Source organism: Coturnix japonica, chromosome Z, assembly GCF_054131305.1.
Source record: "Coturnix japonica strain WE chromosome Z, WE-NBRP24, whole genome shotgun sequence".
Lineage (NCBI taxonomy): Eukaryota > Metazoa > Chordata > Aves > Galliformes > Phasianidae > Coturnix > Coturnix japonica.
The window spans coordinates 47,509,847-47,532,382 of NC_140702.1; the positions used below are offsets into that span (position 1 = coordinate 47,509,847).

Sequence of the window (22,536 nt, forward strand, 5' to 3'; positions counted from 1 at the left end):
ATCTATTTCAATATAAAAATTTAAATTACAGTATGGAAATCCTGTCTTCAGCTGCAAAATGAAATATAACAGTGCAGCTGGAAGGGACCTACAGAGATTTCTGAATTTAACTGCCTGACCATGGCAGGGCCATCCAAAAGTTAAAGCATATTACTGAGGGCACAATCCAAAAGCCTCCCCTCTAGGATGTGTGTTCCAATGTTTGGCCATCTACACAGTGAATAAATTTTACATGATGTCCAATGTAAACCTTGTGTTGGCAGCTTTAATCCATTCCTGCCTGCTCTGACTACTATTCCCAGAGAAAGAAGCCCAGAATCTCCCTTCTCCTCTCACCCTCCTCAGGAAAGTGCAGTGAGGATGCTCACATTGTAGTGCTTTTTACACTCTGAACACAATGGAAACTACTAGTTTTATATTTGTCTAAAGAAAATAAACTAATTTTTATAACGTTATTTTATAGACAGCAAACTTCCTTTTAAATAACAGTTATGTGAAGCAATTGTTCCCAAGTCTGTACACCAAATTTCTAATGCAGGGAACAAGTAACACCTTTTCTTTCCACTTCTTTCTAACTGCCACTTAGTAATATGTTGTATGCCTCACCTTCAGAAAAAAACAGACTACGGAGGCTGACTGTGATCTAAGGGAGAAATAATACCCACGCATAGATAACTAGCAATTTATTATTTCCATGTTTTAATGTTATATACTCCATCTATCTGGAACTTCATCTGTATTCTCTAGGAACGATAACATGAATGAACTAGGAAAGGTAATCGCAGACGTATTTAAAATTGAAACCAGTATTAAATGTTTAGAGACAAAAAATGTACTGCCTTCCCAACCTTTGTAAGAAAAGCCACAACCTCCCCCCAACTTCCTTGCATTGCAAATTCCATTTCTCTTACTGAAGGCCACAGTCTACACAATATACAATTACTACAAAAACGCCTTATTTTGATACAAGCAGTTAAGTAGAAGAAAAAAATAACTTTAGTCCAAACTGGCATTTCTGCCAAGGACTGAATTAAAATGAAAACTGGTGAAGTGAGGGCCAGTAACACATATTCAAAGACAACGCATAAGAACTGCACAGCCATCCAAAATTAAGATTTAATTATGAGGTGCTATAATTATATATCAGGTGCTCTCAACAACTTATTAATAAATAATTACAGTGCAGTAAGCTAAGCTGTAGGACATACTCCTGTAGATAAGGTAAGGATTTTGCTACTATTAATGTTTCATCAGTATGTGAAGTTTTTTGTTTTTTATGGGAAACAAGTTCCCATTTTCCCCCCTTTAAAAAACCCGTTAATGGCAGTTGTATATAATTAGTGAAAAAGATACTTACTCTCCTCTCCACACACACAGACTCCATAATTTAATACCAAATGTTTGTAAGAAAGCTGGCTCATCATACTTGCTGCCTCAAAGAAGGACTTTGAGAAAGAGAGGAAGAAAAAACAGATCAGTGAAAGAAAAACTGTGACACATTTGTAGAAAAAAGTGCATATGGTTTAAATATATGTATTTTAAATAATTCACCTCCCTCCTAATTTCAAAGACTGTCCGAAATTTCATGTTATTTATTTGTGGATGTTATTTGGTTTGGTTTGTGCTTATTTATTTATTTATTTATTTTTAATTTGATTTGCTGTTATTGTGGGTTTTGTTTGTTTATTTTAAAATGCAAACCACACTCTAGGAGAGTTATCAGCCTCTTTTCCTACAGGCAGATGCATCTCCACATCTTAAAGAGAATCTTCTATATTAGTTAAGTAAACAATGAGCAAATTCATAATGCTCTATTCAGTTTCCAATTTATTCTTTCATAATGCACTATTCAGTTTCCAATTTATTTCTTCATAGAACATTATTAAGCTAAAAGACGAGAACTATTATATCCCTCATCCTGTACTGTGATACCTTACCCGACCTTGTTAGAAAATTTTCAAATACTTTTATCTCTTCAGTAATTTTTCTTTTCAGTGGTATCTCCAGATATGTTTCCTTGTGTACACATTGTTCCCCCAATGAGAGGAGGTTAGCATATTTTACAACAGGGATCATATTTTATTTCTTTATTCTTGGAGTTCCTTTAACAATTTATTTTTATACTATTTTTAAAAGATAGCATATTATGCAATTACTGTAAATTCAAATACATGCTATTTTTATTGTAATTTTTACTTTCATATGCTCAAAGGGTATGTATATGTTGCTTTTGACACTAGCTCTTGGAAATTTCTTCTCCTTTTCTTTAATTAACTTTTAAATATAGATATGTCCTAAGCAGTGGAAAAGTTCACTGAATAAGAGACTGGTTCTCCTGTCTTACTGCAAATGCTGTTAGGTTAATTAGGAATTTGAAACTATTATATAATCAGAATAACAAGAAACAGCCATATTGAGTTGCACCGAAATACTAAGAAATAGTACATCTGTTTATTTTTTAAAATTAAATATTCACTTATGCATTCTTGAGCTTAATTATACTACCATTGCATGGCTTTTTGCAAAACTGCATTTCAGGTCTGCTCACAGATTCACTCAAACATTAGAAGACTAATTAGATATAGATGATTCTACGTATGGCAAGTGTTCCTCATGTTTCTGATTTTTTATAGCCTGATGTGAAATATTTGTTTTACTGGAGACCTAGTAAGACTTCAAAATAAACAAATAAATAAATAGAAAACAGTCAACAAAATGAAATGAAATTTTCCCCTATAAGTTGGTACCTCACATGCAGATAATGAGTTTACTTGTACAGGTTTGTGGTCAAACTTTTTCCTGTGCTACCTGCGCAGTACTGAAGGATTACTATTTTTTGGTTCTGTGTGGTAGTTCTAAATTGTGATAGACAGGGGGGAGAAAGGAAATGAAATATACAGGTGAAGTTCACAGAGCTAGTTTCAAATCTATTTTTCCCAATTTCACAAGGCCAAGAATGAGCTCTGTTCAACAGTCACCCCTCTATCATATAACAAACACAACAAGTTGTTTACTGTAACAGAAGTAATATGGGATGGACAAGTATGCTGCAATTGACAGTAATACCAACCTCAGAGTAGTTTCTGTGCACTTTATCCAGAACCTTTAAAAGAACTTCAGTTTGGTGGAGCTGGCCATAGTCTCCCACTTCTTTCCTTATACCTTTGAAAATCTTTGTAAAAGTGCCCTGTCCAAGACTCTCTTCCTAAAAACACAAAAAGCAGGAAAGGGAAAATGAGAAAACTTCCACCACAGACAATGCATATGAGTGAAACTTTTCAGCTAGTCTACCTCCAAAGCCAGACTAAGGAGTCAAAGAAGCAACTATACCATGAACAGTTGAAATCCTTGTTAATTTATTATTATTATTATATTTATTTATTTAACAAGCTACCAACTTGTCAAGAATCTTAGGTAACAAACTGCTGAAAGAACTACAGAGAAAAAACAAAAAAACCCTACCACTGCATTCAAAAGGACACTTTTTTTTTTTTTTTTTTAAGGAAGTAAAAGCTATTATAAATATATACCGAGTTTTTATGTAGTACTTACTAAACCAACATTTACAACCAGAAGCAACTAGCGGACTTACAAAAATCAAGTCCTCATTCCGGATTTTGTGAAAGACCATCTGACTGACATTGTGCCTCTGCAATGCTGGTGATGAAGGTACTTCAGAGACGCTATTGCTTCTAAAGACAAGGAGGTTTGATTTATCTGGAAGAAGAAAGAGAAGTTGAGCTGTAAAAATCACAAATATTTGGAAGCTGTAAATCCAACAAAAAGGCAACATCAGAGATGAATTCATTTTAAAAACTATAGAGTATCTTGGTAAATAATTCACTTTTTCTGACTAGCAAAAACTGTTTTTGCTGCTTCTCCTTCTCCTACTGCTTCTGTACTGCACTGTTTAAGTACTCCTACTTTCGACAAACATTCTGAAACTACTCCTGCCTCCTTTCATTTTTTTTTTTTTCCTGCTGTATTTGTAATAACAAGCAGTGGTGGAAAGAGGGCAAGTAATAAGCTTCTTTACAGAAGCACTTCATAATGTGAAGACATGTGTATCATTTTGACACCTGTCTAAAGATTTTGCATATTTTTGCCCTAGAAGCACTTTAGTGATCCTCACTGCCTTACTGCTACCAGAGATGTATACAGCAAATGCATTAGTGAAACCAAAGCCGATAGATATGTATTTGTGGGTATATCCATACAAGCATGTGTGATTGTTTCAAAATTTATACTTCTGGTGCACATAAAACATTTGTGTTTGATCTTACTGGGTTATGCAGTTATTCTCTGTGATGTCCAAATGCATTTACTTATTAAATCTCTTCTAAGCTTTTGACTGTATTGGCTTTCCACAGAGAGAAATGAAACATCTAGTAGTTATTTTCTTTTAAACATATGAAAATTTCTGATTGATGAATAAATGCATCCACACACATTCCATTGGAATTATAGAAGAATATATATGTATATATAAGAATAAATAGTTTCAGTTATAACAATGAAACTGGGATGGCTATCAGTGCAGTCTAGAAGGCCAAGTCACAACAAAGTAAAAACTGGCAGTCAGTAAAAATGAAGAACGTGACAAAGATGATGAACAAACAGGTAAGTGGAATGAAAAGAACCCACATAAGCCAATATGTGTACCTACCTACCTGAGAGTCATTTACTTTGTTATTTTACTTTAAAATCTTTATAAGTTGTAAACATTTTTGTTTAGAAATAAACTACCCTTTCTTACCTTTTGGTTTTGGAGGACAGCACTTGATGAACTGGAAAATTATGCTGTCTGAGCGGACAGTTTCTGTCTGATAACAGGTCAACAGATCCTTAAGATTACCAAAACTTCTCTTGGTTCCACTAAGATTAAATTCCCCATTCTCATTCTTCGTAATTAAGCAGTGTTTATAGTCAGTGACATTCTCGCGCTGCAGAGATTTTTTCCCATTGAAAAGAAAATTGATCAATACTTACTAGTTAAAAAAATTAAATGTACAGCAGTATCCTAAAGAACACACCTGTCAGTAAAACATTACTACCATTTGTTATTTTGTTACTCACAACGTAACAGTGATTCTGACAAAAAACAACAACAAAACAAAACCAAAAACACAACTAAGATTCCCTCTCCATCCCTGAAATTAGTATGTTAGCACTAAGGTGAACAAACATTAACAAATCTCCAAGTATCATTCTGAGAAAACATAAAACGTAGGAAAGATCGTTCATATTTACAGATCTAGCAATGAAGGTTTCTTTACTGTTACATGGGATAATAAAATAACAACAGAAAAATGTTGGAAGCCATAGCCCAAAAGCGCAAACTCCTTCATATTCACAAGTACTTGGAGATCTAAGGTGTGTTTCTGTTTTTTTCTGCAGTGTACAGTGCAGTTCTAAGCAATTAATTCTTAGTACAGTAGGCTCTCAATATGCACATAATTATTTTGACATATCTTGAAAATATACCATTAGACATTTTTAATCAAGAGGAGTTCATAATAATGCTTTCATAATCCTTCATGTTAACGCTGTGAAAACATTCCAACAAATTCCAAATCTAAAAAGTCTTTTAAAGGCTTGCCCAGAAATAATTAGAACAAGAAAAACAAATGCAACCAGGTCAGTTAATGGCAAGCTTCACTCTCAGAATTTGACCCTAAACTTACTCAGGGACTTCTCTCTTAGCCTAAAAAATCCTTAATACAGTTCAGTGTCTAGACATAAAATTTTACTAAACTAGTCTTAGAAATGGCTCTTTACTTCACCCACAAATCAACGTTATTTTATCATTATGAAAGAAATACCTACTTGCGGCAGAACTGAGTAAATCAAATAGCTTGCTGCAAAGCTAGTAAGAAAAGCTATGTATGCTACTTTCTCCAGTTACAAACAAAAATAGCTCTGTTCATTTAATTAAAAATAATCCCACCCTTGGAACAAGATCAATATTGGAACAAGACCATGTAATTATGTAACAGCACTATTAAAGTGCTGCATTATCACTAACTGCAATCACATAGAGCAGATGAACATCTGGCTTTTCAGCAGCACAAGAATTGTAGGCATTTCAAGTGCAGCTTCTCATCTAGTTTACAGCAGATATCTTGAAGATATACACTGACATAACATGTGTTGGATAATCTGGCTGGATGAAGGGTATGACCCAAACCTATAAACACTCATCAATGAGAGACAACCTTAGATCACCATAGGAACCAACTGTATACTCAGTAACTAAGTCCTACTGTGCCAGAAACAACAGAAATCACTAAAAACCCTACACTAGCACCCAAACAATTACAATAGTTTGAACAACTATATTCCCAACCCCCAAACTACCAAATTCTCTTTCCTCTACCTGTTTTGTTTTTGGGGCATATGATCTGTGCCAGTGACTCTTCATCATAGATTTATTTTGGTGTATTTCTCATGACCCTGGAAAATAGGCCTATCTAGCACAAGTAGCTGAAGAATAAAGAGACATCATACTAGCATTCTGAAAATCCAGAATCATTTACTGAACTTCCCGTGCTCCTTATCACAACATAACAAATCAAAGTAGTACTGCCCACGCCAGAATACAAACCTCAATAGCAAATGTGAGGAAGTACTTTTTAAAATCTTTAGGACTGCAACGAAGAACGTAGAAGCCAGTCTGATTGCCTGCCTTCTTCAGTTTACTGATAGCAAAGTCCATGCTATATAAAAAGAAAATGATTAATACTGCTTAATTTTAAAGAACAAGACCAGATATTGACTTTTGAGCACTGCTGTAAGATATCTAATGCAATGACAATTCAAATTCTGAGTTTTAGACTCCCCTGTGAGATAATTCACTTGCCTCTCTATTTCCCAGTAGTCACAGTGGCTGCTTATGTGCAAAAGAACGTGGTAATTATTCTTAACACTGTAAAACTCAATGACCTATTTGATTATAAACTTTGCAGTCTAAAAAGGTACTGCCTTGAGCTTATGACATGACTCAGTTTCCATTATGGAAGAACCCATCTGAGTGAAACCATCTAAAAAACAAGGAATACGCATGGAGTCGCATGGAATACAACAGTTTAACCTGGGAAAGGGCTAATAAAAAACAGGATTTGATAGAAAGCTTCATTTGTTACTATAACAACTAACCTCCCGCTAAACAAGTCATTGCTAACTATTTCTATTTATCTCAAGGAATTACAACAAAGAGAAAGGTGTGGAAAGTCCTGTACTTATAGAACATCAAGCTAAAGAATTCTAAATTAAAAAAATAATAATAAAAAATCAATATATGGGATTAGTCTAGGTGCAAAATACATGGGTTTTTTTTGCACCTAGCAAGGTGCAAAAGAGAAGTTTTGAAATGTAAACAGCCTGTCACTGGGAAATCTCCAGAACCATTCTGTATTAGTGGAATGGTGCCAGTTTTATGCAACATATTTTGTGGATGTTTGCCTTTGAGCTTTCTGTACCTAAAGCTAACGCCCATTTTTTTCTGCCTAAGAAAACATTCCTAAGCTCCCATATTAAGAAAAGAAGTCTAAGTAAGGTATTGAAATTCTTCCCTAGAAATACAGAGAAAGAGAACAAGGAAACAGGATTCCTTGAAAACAAGCAAACCCTCCAATTTACATGAATAGCAGTCTACTGTATATGAATTTGACTTTTTCCTCTTTAGAAACTCAAATAGTATAACTGATAGAGGCTGCAGTTAAAACATGAGTTCCTCTATGGCATTACGCATTGCTGCCCTCTTAATTACTATAATTCAGTAAAAAGCAGCACCATGACTTTGCTGTGTGTCTTGCTTGAACAAAAGACAGAATTCTAGGAGGAGAAAATTAAAGCCACAATCCTTCGTTCTATTTCTGATAATACATCAACACGGTATTGTATTCTGCAAAGTGAAAAACAAGGAAAAAATGTAAAGCACTTTAAGTTACATAAGTGAAAAAAATGCATATCTTAAGACATCCATCATGGCTCACAATCAGCTAAAGATCCTTCAAAAATAATAGCACCTTGTTACGTCACTAAAAAATTGCTTACAAAATTGGTCCATGGCAATTGCTTTGGATATTTTCAAGCACTGATGGTGGTGCTACTTCTTTGCAGAGATAATGGTGGGCATCTGCAGTTAATCTGTAATATCCATCAATTAACGATACAAAGGAGAGAGCTTCTCTTAAAGACTGAAATTCAGCCTCCTGTTAAATTGCCAGGGGAGAAAAAAAGAGAAAGAGGAGAGAAATGATGAGAATTTGTAAATATATATCACAGATATTACAGCTACTTTTACATCTCAATAAAAGGCCTGGACAAATTTTCAAATTCTTTACAGGTCATTGATTCTGTACCGTTAACATTAGAAATTAAGGTGATTTGCAGTTCTTTCAAACATCATTGAACTACAGTGACTTTTGTCCAAAAGCCACTGAGGAAGACTAAAAACTGACTAATGTTTTCTGAACTACTTTGAGGGTTTTTTTCATTATTATTTTTATGAAGGAGCGCATAAGGTATATGTGGCTTTCTCATGCAAACAGTGGAAATCTCTGTGATCACACAAATAGAGAGACTGTAAGTCCTGTGGACCTGCAGACCAGTCATGGAGACAAGTGAAGAAAAAACTGTATGCCACTCAAATAAGACTTTCAAGCACACGGCAGTGGAATTCCTGAAGTTCTACTAAACTAAAAACAACTTTTTACACTCACACATAAATTCTTTTTTCCAGTACCTTCTTCAAAATATTTTAAAAAGTAGAAGCAATGACATTAATTTTATGTCCACACACGTTTTTTGAAAAAGTATTATTATTTCTCCAGAGTATTTTGACCCCTTTTCAATTTTTTAGTCACTGGCAGCCTGCTTAATGACTTCATACAAACAGTATGCTAGCTTGCTAAAACACAGACTCAAATTTAAGGCTCCAACAAAGGAGAATCAATTTATCTGCAGCCTTCCTAAGCTAGAATTGTCTACATTAGTCCACACACAAGACCTTCAGTGTTGTAATACACTGCTTACATTGCAAAAAACGCACTCAGTTTTACCTTGTGCTTAATTCACAACTAACATTTTGTTATATAAAATCATGAACACTATAGTCTGCTCAAAGCAACTCCTATATGGAAAACAAAAATGGAAAAAAAAAAGTAAACAGACCAGATTCTTGCTGTCTTGTTTGTGAATGGTGACAATTCTCCTCTCACTGGAACCTTCTTGACTTGCTTGTTTAATGCTGACATCAATGATATCAGGAAAATCACAATACGTTTGTAAATCCTACAAGAAATAATTATATAACCTCATTATTAACAAATTTCAGCTGGAAAAAAACCACACTTACTTGTAGCATTAGAATTCCTGAAAAACTAACCTTGTGAAGTTAGCAATGACAAGGGTCAACAAGCCTTAAACAGGCTATTAAAATTAATGAGAAGCTGCATTCTGTGAGGTTTAACTTTTTTTTTTTTTTAAACAAAAAAAACAACAATAAAACCATCCTGATTAGAGAGCCTGTTAACATTACAAAACATGATGTCTTCATGTCCTCATTTGCAGGAATGCAAGCTGCAAGACCTGGTACCAAAGAGATGGAGATAGTATTGACAGAGAAAATGTCTACAAATTATTTTCTCAGCCACGGCCATCTTGGACCAGGTAGGAAGATTTCCAGCCATGACTGTTTCCTTTAGTGGCAGCTTAGGGACTTTTTGATATAATAATATATAATATTCCATATAATTTCCTTGAGTCTTTCACAAGTCAAATTACCATGTCATATAGGTCATATCTTGTTTTGTTTGCAGCAAAACTTCAAGTGTTAAGCAGCATCTTAAATAAAGATGTGTTTATCTAAAACTTTTCCTCCAAAGCAAATTCCTCCAAACTATTCCTCCAGGCCTATTTTAAGGCTGCAAGTGTATCTTAACACAAAGGGATGTCATACTACTGAACTGATTATCAGAAGTAACGAATCAGCTCAAACATGTTTAATAATTAACAGAGCTTCAGGGTCTTAAATGTGAACTGGCAAAACAAATTTCCTTATATTTACCACGTTTGTTATTACCAACTTCAAAAAACTGAAAACCTTGTTTCAATCCAACATCTCAATAAAGTTGCATCAGTAAACTGCTGAAAGTTATGATCACTTTTTACAGTCAGCCTTATTCCTTCATTACATTTTCACAACTAATCCTATACACAGATTCTGTACCAGTGAAAAATACATTCAACCTATATCTTGTCTTTGTCACTAAGGATGCTAATATTACCAGTTATAAAGAATAGTTCTAAAATAGTCATATGAGATCATTTTAAACAGTATACTTAATGAAGGCTTAATTGCCATGACAGCACAGTATGCATAAGTTTTGTACACTAAAAACTAGAAATTACAGAAACCCAACATCAGCTCCTGCAAAAGCAACTAGTGTAATTTTCCTGTAGCCACAGGGATGAGAGCTGCCACATAATGTAAAGGAAATTACTGGACCCCTAGCATGAATCTGCAAATATTCTAAGAAAAAAAAAATTAGAAAATCTGGGTAAGTAATCAGATTTCTTTTTAAATTTATTTATCTTATTTTAATTTTTTTTGAGTTCTAGGAAAAAATGGCATTTTTTACAAGTTCATTAATAGTACATTACTAAAACATCACCAGTTTTGTAGTTTGGTCTGACTGCTACACATTATGCATTAAAACTACCAAGCAACAGAGGTAATTACTTTGGAAAACTGAGATCTGCTTCACTTTGCCTTTAATCTTACCTTCACAGAATTCCCACACTCTCATTGCACACAGCTATAAGCTACTATCTGATTGTGCTTTCGTAAAATGTACCTAAGTCTTTCTGGGAAACTATACACAAAAGAAATAATAAAGATAAAAATAGAGCAGCATAAGATCATGACAAGTTATTGAACCACTTAGCACCTCACTCTTGAACAAGGAGTAAACAGACTGCAGCTACAGAAACATCTCTTCAAATGTGCTATCTTAGATACTAGTGAGAGTCTAAGTGAAGCAATACAAAGGTAAAGTGGAATTTGTCTCATTTTTCTGGACCCCTTAAAATTCTGATTTCAAACAGAATTCAAGGACAACACGCATTTTATTGAACATAAATTTTAAAAAAACTAATCAAATTGTCACACAACAAACTGAAACTATTAAAATAATAAAGTAGATACATTCAAAGAAATTACCTGCTCTGACAGTGTCTCACAGTTTTTAAGTTTTCCTCTAGAGCACTGAATTCCACCATTCCCAGTTATTACAATAGTTGCAAAACTTTCTTCTCCAGAAGGATCTCCACCAGGTTCTTTTACTTCAAAAACTTCTGAATAGAAGGCAGACTGAAGGGTTTCCAAATTTATGAGATACTTAAGTTTCAAGTTCCTGGCAGTAGCTTTGCACTGGCCAAACTGCTGTATGAATTTACGGAACCTGTACCTTATTCTCTTTCGGGTCAAAATGTGGTATTCTTGGATCTTTGCTCGCACACATTTAGGCAGAAACATTTTGTAGCTGTGAATATACAACCAGCAAAAAAAAAAAAACCAAACACAAAAAACAAGCACGTAAATAAAAACACAACTGATGATTTAACCCATTAAATCCAGCAAAGGTATCAACGTCTGTGCTGAACAAGAAAATGTGAGAAAACATTTCCAACTACGTAATCTTTTTAAGCTCTAGGATAACAAGGATTCTTTCTTTAGCCTGTAATACAGCCTTTCAAATACAGACTTATCTCTTTTCCAATTTTCCTTTTTTGCCCCCCATCAACTTTGTCTGAACATATACTACATTATGCGTTTTCCATATATCCAGACACCTGTTTAAGACATCATTTAAGCCTGAGGCAAGACACACGCGCACAAAAAAAAAATAAATTCAAATTATACACTAAACAAAGCAGCTCTGTAGAGTGGAAAGAAGATGCTCAACAAACCGAACTTAAGAGTTCACTGTGGAGAACACAACAGGTGGTAGAATATAAGTAATAGTGTCACTGATTCTCATATATCACAGTCCATATTGGATCACAAGACAAAAACGTAGTTTGACAGCTCCAATCAGCTGGTCATTCTGTTGTCTCATTTGATTTAACTTTTTCTGCTAGTCTTCATTAAAAGACAAGCATCAAGAATGAAGTACCAACCAGAGACAGAATTCACTCAGTTGAAGCAGAAACGGATTACTTTGACAAATTGGAGTGAACTGATTTGCTGAAGCAAGTTTAGTGGAAACTTGCCAGAGATAGTTAAGTGCCTAGAACACACAATATGAATGAAAAGGCTTATGGAATTTTGGTCTGCACAGTGTGGAGAAAAGGACCCAGGAAGGTGTTCTAGCAACTGTCTTCAACTAACTAGTTATGGAGAATACTGATGTAGGATTTTCACAGACATGCACAGTAAAAGGACAAAAGATATTGCACACATGGTATCACAGAGGGGAGACTGATCAAATGAGGAGAAAATTCTCCCCAGTGAGGACAATAGTACATATGTCAAAGCTTCCCAAAGGTATGGTGGAATCATCATCCCTGGACATCTTCAGAACTTTACTGCCAAGGCCCTGTGCAACTTGATCTCAAATTTGGAGGTGGCCCTGATCTGAACTGGAAAAAATCCATGTACTGAAAAACAAAGAATGGCTGTTGCGGTACAAGCTTTCTATTGATTTCAAGCTTACATTCTATGTAAATTTATGGAACCAATATGTAAGGCTAAATTAATCCCCAACATTTAAACATCTCCATCCGGACAACTATGTTGTCGCTTTTCATAGGTATTCAATACCATGACATCATTCAGAAAACCATCTGAGTTGGGATGGCTGCTGAGGAGCTGCAGTTCCTAGCAACTACAGTTCCCAGCAGGACCAGTCATGCTTACGTAGTTTCCAGGAATGAAGGAGGTGATGTAACCATGGCCTTACTGCTGGCCACACCACCATTCACTGCACAGAAAGACATCTCTCCCTCTTCCCTCTGTTTATTACCCTTGATTCCTTTTGTATTCAATTATCTCACATTTCTTTATAATTTCTAGTAAATGAGCTTCTCTCTAACTCACTTGAGCTGTAATCTCTCCTTTTCACTTCTCTGCCTTCTTCCTGCAGGGGAAGAGGTAGGGGGAAGGGAGCCCACCCTTCTGTGGGACAAAAGATCTTTTAACTTGCAACAGACTAGAGTGCAAAATTAGTATTTATAGATAAGAGGTTTTACACAGCTACAAACTACCGAGTTACCTGACTGAGTTGTAAACAGCCAGTGGGGTTTGGTCCTTTTCCTTGGCCACCCTCATCATATCCAGAACAGCCATTCCAAGGCATTCTTCCTGTGTTTCATGAGTAACAGGCATCTGTATCCATCCACCCAAAAAATCATCTCGCCACTGTAGAAAAATGCAAGTAAACAACTTAAAATACTTGTTCATGAACTGCAGTGATACAGTTTTATTTCGTTGGTTTTGCTACTTATTTTATAGATAACACTCTTTTAAGTGAACCTTTTCATCCCCACAGAACAACAAATGCTCATACTGGACACCAGATACAATTGTGACTAGAAGCTGCTCTCAAAATGTGCCTGATTAAAATCTTGACTAGGTCCATATGTCACAGAATATCCTCAACTGGTAGGGACTCTGGTAGATATCAAGTTCACCCCTCCTGGCTCCACGCAGGATTATCCAAAATCAGACAATATTTCTGAGAGCACTGTCCAAATGCTGCTTGAACTCCAGCAAGCTTGATGCAATGACCATTGCTTTGGAGACCCTGTTTCAGTGACAAATCAACTGCTGATGAAGAACCTGCTCCTAATCCCCAGGCTGACCCAGCACTGTATAATTCCTCAAGGGTTATTGCTGGCAGTATAGGGATCAGCACTGACCTTTTGCTCCCCTTAGAAGAGCTGTAGGCCACTGTGAGGGCTCCCCCACCCCAGCTTCCTCTTTTCTAGCCTAAGCAAACTAAGGGAACTCTAATGCTCCTCATACATCTTGGCCCCTAGACCCTTTACCATCTTTGCAGGCCCCCTTTGGACACTAATAGTTTTATACCCTTATACTGTGTCACCCAAAACTGCACTCAGTGCTTGAGGTGAGGCTGTACCAGTACAGAGCAGAGTGGGACAGTCCATTCCTTTGACTGGTTGGCAGTGCTGTACCTGATACACATGAGGGTTCGTTTAGCCCTACTGAGCATAGTGCTGTCTTCTGTTCAACTTGCCATCAACTAGAACACAGAGATCTCTTTCTGTGGTGCTGCTCTCTAGACTCTTGAACCTCCCAGTCTACACATATACATAGGATTACAGAATTTGGTACTTACTCTTCTTATACTTCATATGGTTGGTTATTATCCATCTCTTTCTCTCAAGATCTCTTTGCAAGGCCTTTCTACCCTTACGTGAGTCTACACCTCCTAATTTAGTCTTGGCTGCAAACTTGATTAAAGGCTTGATGGTTTACTAAGCAAGTCACTGATGAAAACATTAAGAACAGGCCCTAAAAGTGGAAGCTTCCAGAACCCCACACTAGTGACTGGTCACCAGTCTGATCTCTAGACCTCTGTTCATTTCAAAAGTATTTTTAAAAAGCTATTAACCCCTTTGTTGGTCAGTTTCAATTCTAATTGACCTTTTTTTTCTGTATAAATTTTCTCCCCAGGAAGGGAACAGCACCTTTGTACACCTCCAATATTGCCTAACCTCACTTTCAGTGGCCACACGCTTTCTTTTTTTCTACCTAATCTCTAAGTGAAGATCACTGTTGAGCCAAACCAGCTCTCTGCCCTGCTTTGTTGACTTCTGACACTTTGGAATTGCTTGCTCCTGGGCTTTTAAGCAATGGTACTCAAAAACAGACCAGCGCTGATGAACCCCACCACTTTCAAAGTAGTTTCTCAGCAGACTCTCCTAACTAGTTTCCTGGGCAGCCTTAAATCTTTTCTCTTTGTATCCAGGGCTGAAATTTTAGTGGATGTTTTCACCTGTCACCAAAGATTATATGCTACCCAGTAATACAGTCCTTATAGACAAGACAGCCACTAATTGCCTCTTCACTCATAAGACCTTCTCTGTTTACAAGTGGCAAATCTAGTAGGGCACCTTTCCTCATTGGCTCCATTGGTACTTATACCAGGCAGTTATAATATGGTGTATCAGGAATATTCTGAATCTGTCTGTATCCGCTGTGTGTTATTCCCAGTTACAAACAGAAGTCACAAGCACAGTTGATTAGGAGGTCTCTTATTTCCTTCAATAATTATTCATTGATGTTATCATCCCATCTGGAAGGCATATAATAGACCTTCAAATGACATCCACTATATTCGCTTGTCCCTTAATCCCTATTCTGAGGCTCTTAACCATCTCATTGCCAACTGCAAGCTTCATACAGTGCAGGCCTTCCCTCACACCCAGCACCACATTTCCACTTCATATGCCCTGCCTATCTCACTGTTCATGAGTCTATAACTGTTCCTCACCATACAGCAGTCACAGGACTCTTCCCAACAGGTTTCACTTATGCCAATAATGCTGTAGCTCTGGTATTGAGCCAAGACTTCCAGCTTTTCCTGCCTGTCTATCGCACTGTGTGCACCAGTATAAAAACACTTCCAACATGCTTTATTGTACCTAGCATCTTGTGGAGCAGGCTGAAGGATCTCACTAGCACATGTACCCTCAAATTTTGGTATGTCATTCCAGAATTTATCACTGGTGAGACTGGCTTTATGCTTTCCCCCTTCAAAACTAGTTTAAAGCTCTATCAGTCAGTTCCAATAGCTCAAGCACTGAAGTCCTCTTCCCGCCCTCTGAGAAAGGTGCATGTCATTGGGCACCAGTAGGTCTCATCTTGAAAAAGATGAAAGAAACAAAATTCTGCAACTATCTGTTGAATGGATACCAGAACGAGAGCTGTTGCAAATGGCGGACAGACAGCAACTTATCATACAAACCGCAATGCTGACATTTGTGGAACATGTTGTTCCACACTGTAACAGTACAAAATGAAAGTCACAGTGAAAGATTTTCACATGGTGGCACTAGATGGAAACTGCACAATCTCTCTGCTCTCCCCACAACCACCATTTGAACTTCACCTTCGCAGAAATACAATGTGATAAGAGCTTTAATTTTTCTGTTTCAAAGCTTCAAGCTATCAAAAGAACTTGCATAACTACGATTAGAAGTGAAAGAGAAAAATATCAACAACCTTTATAAGTCTGCATTTTAAAGAAATAATCAAGCAAATCATACCTGTGCAAATAGGTAAGACATTACAAGATCATCAAGAACAGGGCTTTCTGAACCCCGAATAATGCCATAGCGATATGCTCTGCTTGTGCCATTGCAATACCAGTGAGGAAAATAAAACCTGTTAGGAAATATTTAAGTAAATGACAGTGAAAATACACTCTTGCTTACCAACACCAGAAATTATTTATTTTGTATATCCAAAGTAAGTGCTGGCTGTTCTGAAAAGCCAATATTAAGCTCCCACAAAGTCAACAGAAGGATCTGGATCTAGCTCTTGGCATGTAATACAGCACTTATAGGGTGAGAAGCTGCACTGGTAAAAACACTGAGCTCTGCAAATCCAACCTCACTAATCAGAATACAGAGGATTTTGTGTTACTCTTCCAGTTTCCTCTAAGACAATTTTTGAAGAAACAATCGAGTTATCAGGTTACATTATGCAATTTAAAGAAAAAGCAATGGTCTCCCTAAGGAAAATGAAGACTAGACTTAGAAGCCCACATTCAAAAATCAGGGTAGACAAGAATATATCTATTACAGACATCCACCTGACGAAAATAATTATTCTGCATTTCAGAACTCCTACCGACTCCAAATGGGCAAGTAAGAGGGAGATCAGATGTAGTACTCTTAAGAACAAGATTATTTTGATTCCTGATACATTTGAATTGTTTCTTTCTCCAGTCAGAAATGGCATACATATAATATGTATACAACTTAAACCTACTTGATTTTTATTGTCATCTATCTTTCATCTAGATCTTTCTAACAATATATGTAACAGAGAAATTACATTTCATCTAAATACCTTATTGACCATATTTTCCTCACACATTTCTGTATTATCATGAAAAGAGTGTAAAATTTGCTTTGGATTACCTTATCCGGTACAGCAGCATTAGTCTGGTTGCTTCATCTACGTGGAAAATGTGATTTGGAGGATACCAGACTCTCTCTGTTTCACTCATGAGTGCAAACATATTATGATACACTGGCATGATACCTAAATAAAGTACAGAGAAGAAAGTATTTTTAAGAAATTATTTTCATAGAGAATCAATCTCACCATGAAAAATACACTGTTAAAAGCAATAGATAGGCATATGTTCTCCAGCTATTCATTATACTGCTCTAACACTGTCAACAGCATTGCTGAGATCAACTTAAAACCTGCAGACTTTTTCCTGGTTTGTTTTTTCATTCTCTAACAAGATTGTACCTCCTTGTTACTCTATATTTAATGTTTAAGTTATAAGATTTTATCTGAATGGCATTTAGTACAATGGATTATTAGTCTTTTAGTTTAATTAAGAAGTAACAGTCAACAACAGTACATTTTCCTTACCTTCTCCAAAAATCAAATCTAGATATTGATTTCACTGTTTCAGGCTGATGAAAAATCAGAAGCCATCATTACTAGAACAACCTGCCATCCACACTTCAGTAGCTTAGTTAAGAACAAAACCAAATGTACACAAAAATGGATTTTTCCCGCCCCTCAAAAAAAGTTTGAGAACTCTTTCAATGAAAACTGAAATCAATTCTACTTAATCACAAACTATGTAAATATGTGAAGCAAAAACTTCAGAAGCACAAAATTATAATTTGCCTTTGAGGCTGCTAACTACATAGTACAGCCTAACTTGAAAGACAGATGACAAAGTACCATACTATTGAGTGTCTAAGGGATGCCAATGCTATGATTTGGAAAACTGGCTAGGTATCTGAGACTTTGCAGCATTAAAAAAAGAAATTCAACCACTGACAAATTTTCAAGACATAATGGGATACGGGTATACAGATTATCCTACAGAGCAGGATATAATGCAGGATATAGGCCTGTATAAGAAATAGTTTAGTCAGCTAGACCAGGGAGGTGACAGTCCCCTTATATTCAGCTCTATTGAGGCCGCAACTGAAGTACAGTGTTTAGTTTTGGGGCCTTCACTACAAGAAAGACACTGAGGCCCTGGAGCAGGTCTAGAGGTCAGGGAAGCAGGCGAGGGATCTGAAGCACAAATCTTATGAAGAGTGGCTGAAGGAACTGGAATTGCTCAAGTCTGCAGAAGAAGAGGCTCAGGGGAGACCACTATAGCTCTCTACAGCCACCTGAAGGGAGTTAGTGGTGAAGTGGGGGCCAGTGTCTTCTCCCACATAATTTGCAATAGGACTGGAAGGAACTGCCTCAAGTTGCACTGGTGGAGGATATTAGGAAATACTTCTTCTCTGAAAGAGTGGTCAAGTGCTGGAAAGGGCTGCTAAGTGAGCTGGTTGAGTCACCATCCCTGTAAGCATTCAGAAAAACATTTAGATATGGTACTAAGGGACATGGTTTATTGTGAAAATATTGCTAGTAAGAGGACAGTTGGACTAGATGGTCCTAAAAGTCTTTTCCAGCCTTGGTGATTCTGACTCTATTCTATGAAATAAACACAAATATTTTAAATACCTAACAGATAGTGAGAAAAAAATGCAATTGCAAATAATGTCTCAGAATTCTGGGAAGAGGTAAAACACTAAAAACCAATTCCATCCTGAAGACTCGGAAGGAAATAATTCACACAGAAAAACAGGAGAAAAAGAAGTTTTTCTTATATACTTCACAGAACCACAGACCAACTTGGGTTCAAGGGATACCAAAGACCATAGAGCCCCAACACTCACTCTGGCCACAGGCAGGGTTACCAACTACTAGGTCAAGTACTAGATCAGACTGCCCAGGGCTCCATCTAAACTGGCCTTAAACACCTTCAAGAACAGGGTATCCACAGCCTCTCTGGGCAACATGTTCCAGCACCTCACCACTCTCTCAATAAAAAACTTCCCCCTAAAATCTAATCTAAATCTTCCCTCTTTCAGCTTAAAATAATTCCCCCTTCTCCTGTTGTTATCTACCCATGTAAAAAGTTGAGACCACAATGCGGTGTCCCTACAGCCTTCTCTCTTCCAGTTTGAACAAGCCCAGTTGATTCAGCCTGTCTTAATAGGAGAGGTGCTAGGGGGTACTAGAGGAGGTTGGTGGCCATGCCTGTGGCGGGGGTGTTGGACTTTTATGATCCTTGAGGTCCCTTCCAATCTGAGCCATTCTGGGATTCTGTGCGATTCTGTTAACAATGTATAGGTACAAGTAATTATTGAAGGAGGCAGGACCTGTATTTCTTTCATCACATCTAAAGCATTTAATCAGTTAGAAACAAACTAATCAACTCTAAGTATAAAATTGCATGAGCACTTAGAACAAAAAGTAATTCACACCTAAAGAACAAGCTTAAACTTCTTATAAATTGAGTATGCTGCTGCAGGGAGCTAGCAACAAGGCTAAGAACAAGAGCTCTTGTGCAGCTGCCAGATTAAGTCATTGAAATCTACAGGCTAATCAGAGATAGCTCACCAAAACATACCAGACCTACAGATACTAACACATGATTTTCAATGGAATAGAAGAAACTACATAAAGTAACGAAGAGAAATAAATTTAAAAAAAAAAAAAATGCACACGAATAACCCTGAATAGATTAGTAAATGAGGGACTGGGTATTAATCAGGATCTAGCAAGTTCATGGTACAGTAAGAAATATTTGACCTGGGATTTAAAAAAAATACTCAACTAACTATATTTTCTGGAGTTAAGGATAAGTTTATCCTCCTGTGCAAGAGAACACAGTTGTGAAATTGTATCGACTCATATTACAGATTACTAGCCTTCAAAGCAATGATAACTGACGTTAGTTCTGAGTCTGTGTGGTATCCTGACACCAAATTATCACAGAATATTTTACAGAATAATGCAAGTAAATTACCAACCTATTTGAGATTCTAGCCAGATGCTAGACACCACTCAAGACAGTGTTGAATATTTATGTAGTTTCACTTAGATATTACCCCATTAACATCTGAAATAAGCTCACTGAAAAATTACAATTAATTTTTAAATTCAAATGCTAAGGTATTGTGTTTCACCAAGTGCATTAAGAAAAAATAAAAGGGAAAAACACACACATTTCACACACAACAATTCAATACTTCAGCCCACATCATATCATTGTCATTCTCAACAGAAAGTAATTGATTTCTTAAGTGAGGAACAGGACTTTGAAATTCTCCCTAAAAAGAGAAATGTTGTCATTAACAAAACAAAAAGAAATCCACCTTTACTTCCCTCCTATGCTTAAGAAGCAATTTATACACTCATCCATCCTTCATACTTTATAATTTGTAATGCTATATGGTAACTGCTATCTTTCAGTGCAAGTGCTCGGGGACATGTGTTCATCAAGAAAGGGTGCTAAATTTCTTAATTCCTAAGGTAGAAAGAAAATGTGGGGGAGGAGAAAATTATATATCTATGCATCAGCATCGAAACATTTCCAGACTTGAAAAAAATTCAACCATTATGAATTTAGAGAAAACCCATTAATTGGGGTCTTGAAAATTGTCCATTAAGGTCTGATGAAGGCACAGTTCAAACACTTCCCTTTTCTTGTAAATTTTGGCAGCATTACTAATTACAGGGATTTTTGAAACAACTAACAATGTCAAGATTTAAGTGTTTTCTCCAGAAACAATGAAAATCAAGGAGGGGAGAAAGTGGGAGGAGGTAGAGTGTGTCTGTGCATCTAAATCTCATGATGAAACCTAGATGATAAACCAATGGTGAAAATTTCTGAGAAATATATTTTCAGTACAAGTAAAATCAGAAAAGCTGTTCCAAGAGGTATTAAAAGCCTCCTCTGGTTTTCCACACTGCACTAATCACATTAGCAAATAAAACAATGAATAGTTAGAAGAGGCAGCAGTGACTCAGACATATTAAAGCAGAATTACTCTCCACTTTTCATTCCTAGCAAGGGCTATTAAACAGATTGTCTGGACTACCGCAAACACAAAACCAGTGCTGTCTCTTGTCAAGTATTTTGTTTAGTAGACAAGGCTAAATAGAACAGCCACAACACTCTATGCCATTTGTCAAGCGACATCATGAAAGTCTTTAACGCAGCAAAGTTTTAATCCTCTAACTTCCATCTCAAGCCTAAAAATAAAGAAAAAAAACAACCAAAAACATATGCACAGAGCTCCTTTCTTCCCTCACTGTGCTTTTATAGCTCCACATCTACACTGGTCATGCCTCTTGTTTGGTTTATTTTATAAATAAACAATATACATACTGAATAGTATTAAAAAGTGTAATTTCATTTTAGATTAATCTGAAAGAGAAAGGGAAAGGATTTAAAAAGATGATTTCCAAAAACCAATCTCAGATACTGAATTTAGAAAATGAATCTAACACAACGATGCTATAACCTCTAAAATAATTCTTTGTATCTCATTTTGATAGTCAGTAACTTGTTCTAATACCATTTTCTCCCTTTGTTTAAAACCAAAGGCCTCCCTTGGTTTTGGTGCAACTATTCTAGAGCTGTCTTACATGGCAGATAACGTTGATAAAGCTGACTGCTGAAAACAACTCATCAACTTAAAAAACAAAAAACCCCAAACCAAACAACAACAACAACAACAAAAAACACACTTCCAGTTAGAAAATTTGATTCCTGGTTTTACATTCTGACAGTTTTTCATATAAAAAATCCAAAACAACCTACAAAAAGTTTCTTATTTATTATATCTTTCCCAAAATTGAATGCTGTTTTTTTAAATAAAGAGGAAAAACCTAGCTATAACATGAGTGTCTCAAACTGGCATTCAATTACAGAATATTTACACAGACAAAAATTTATATAGCTAATATATGGCACGTACAATGGATTTCCATCATAGACTGGAAAACCTTCAACTGTTTGACCTGTCTCAAAGGTACACAACAACGCTGCTTGCCACAGACAGCAGTCATGCTTTGATGTAACCAGCTCTGCTACCAAAGGATCCAGCAATTGCTCAAATCACGGAAAAGTTCAGTGTTTTCCAGTTTACTGCATCTCAGAGATTCCTACTACCTAAACCACTCTCCTCTTTATGAAGTACACTGATTCATAGAAAATTCCTGAAAATTCTTGCCAGCTTAATCATTTTTGGAGTACATATGCTATGCATAACTACACGTTGTATCTTACAAGCATAAGATCTCATAAAAAAAAGTGAAAATGTTTAGAAGTGATAGTTTGTGATATAAGAACTGATGACTATTATGAAAAAGAGAATGAAGCCCAACATACAAAAACCATTTCAGTCTTTTCCACCAATTCAGAAGGTAACAAAGTTATAAATTCCATTGAGAATCTGACA

General features: G+C 36.2%; 1 protein-coding gene across 7 annotated transcripts in view; it reads right to left on the bottom strand.

The window, feature by feature from the left end:
* JAK2 (Janus kinase 2) overlaps window positions 1-22,536 on the bottom strand; it is an 84,337-nt gene that overhangs the window by 23,337 nt on the left and 38,464 nt on the right. For all 7 annotated transcript variants that reach the window (XM_085528422.1, XM_015848916.3, XM_015848915.3 and 4 more), the window contains 11 exons: window positions 17,176-17,299; window positions 16,297-16,414; window positions 13,278-13,423; window positions 11,225-11,546; window positions 9,175-9,294; window positions 8,056-8,213; window positions 6,605-6,716; window positions 4,757-4,943; window positions 3,593-3,717; window positions 3,071-3,205; window positions 1,358-1,445 (listed from right to left, as the gene is read on the bottom strand). In XM_085528422.1, coding sequence (XP_085384548.1) covers window positions 1,358-1,445; window positions 3,071-3,205; window positions 3,593-3,717; window positions 4,757-4,943; window positions 6,605-6,716; window positions 8,056-8,213; window positions 9,175-9,294; window positions 11,225-11,546; window positions 13,278-13,423; window positions 16,297-16,414; window positions 17,176-17,299 — 1,635 coding nt within the window. The remainder of the gene's footprint in view (window positions 1-1,357; window positions 1,446-3,070; window positions 3,206-3,592; window positions 3,718-4,756; window positions 4,944-6,604; window positions 6,717-8,055; window positions 8,214-9,174; window positions 9,295-11,224; window positions 11,547-13,277; window positions 13,424-16,296; window positions 16,415-17,175; window positions 17,300-22,536) is intronic.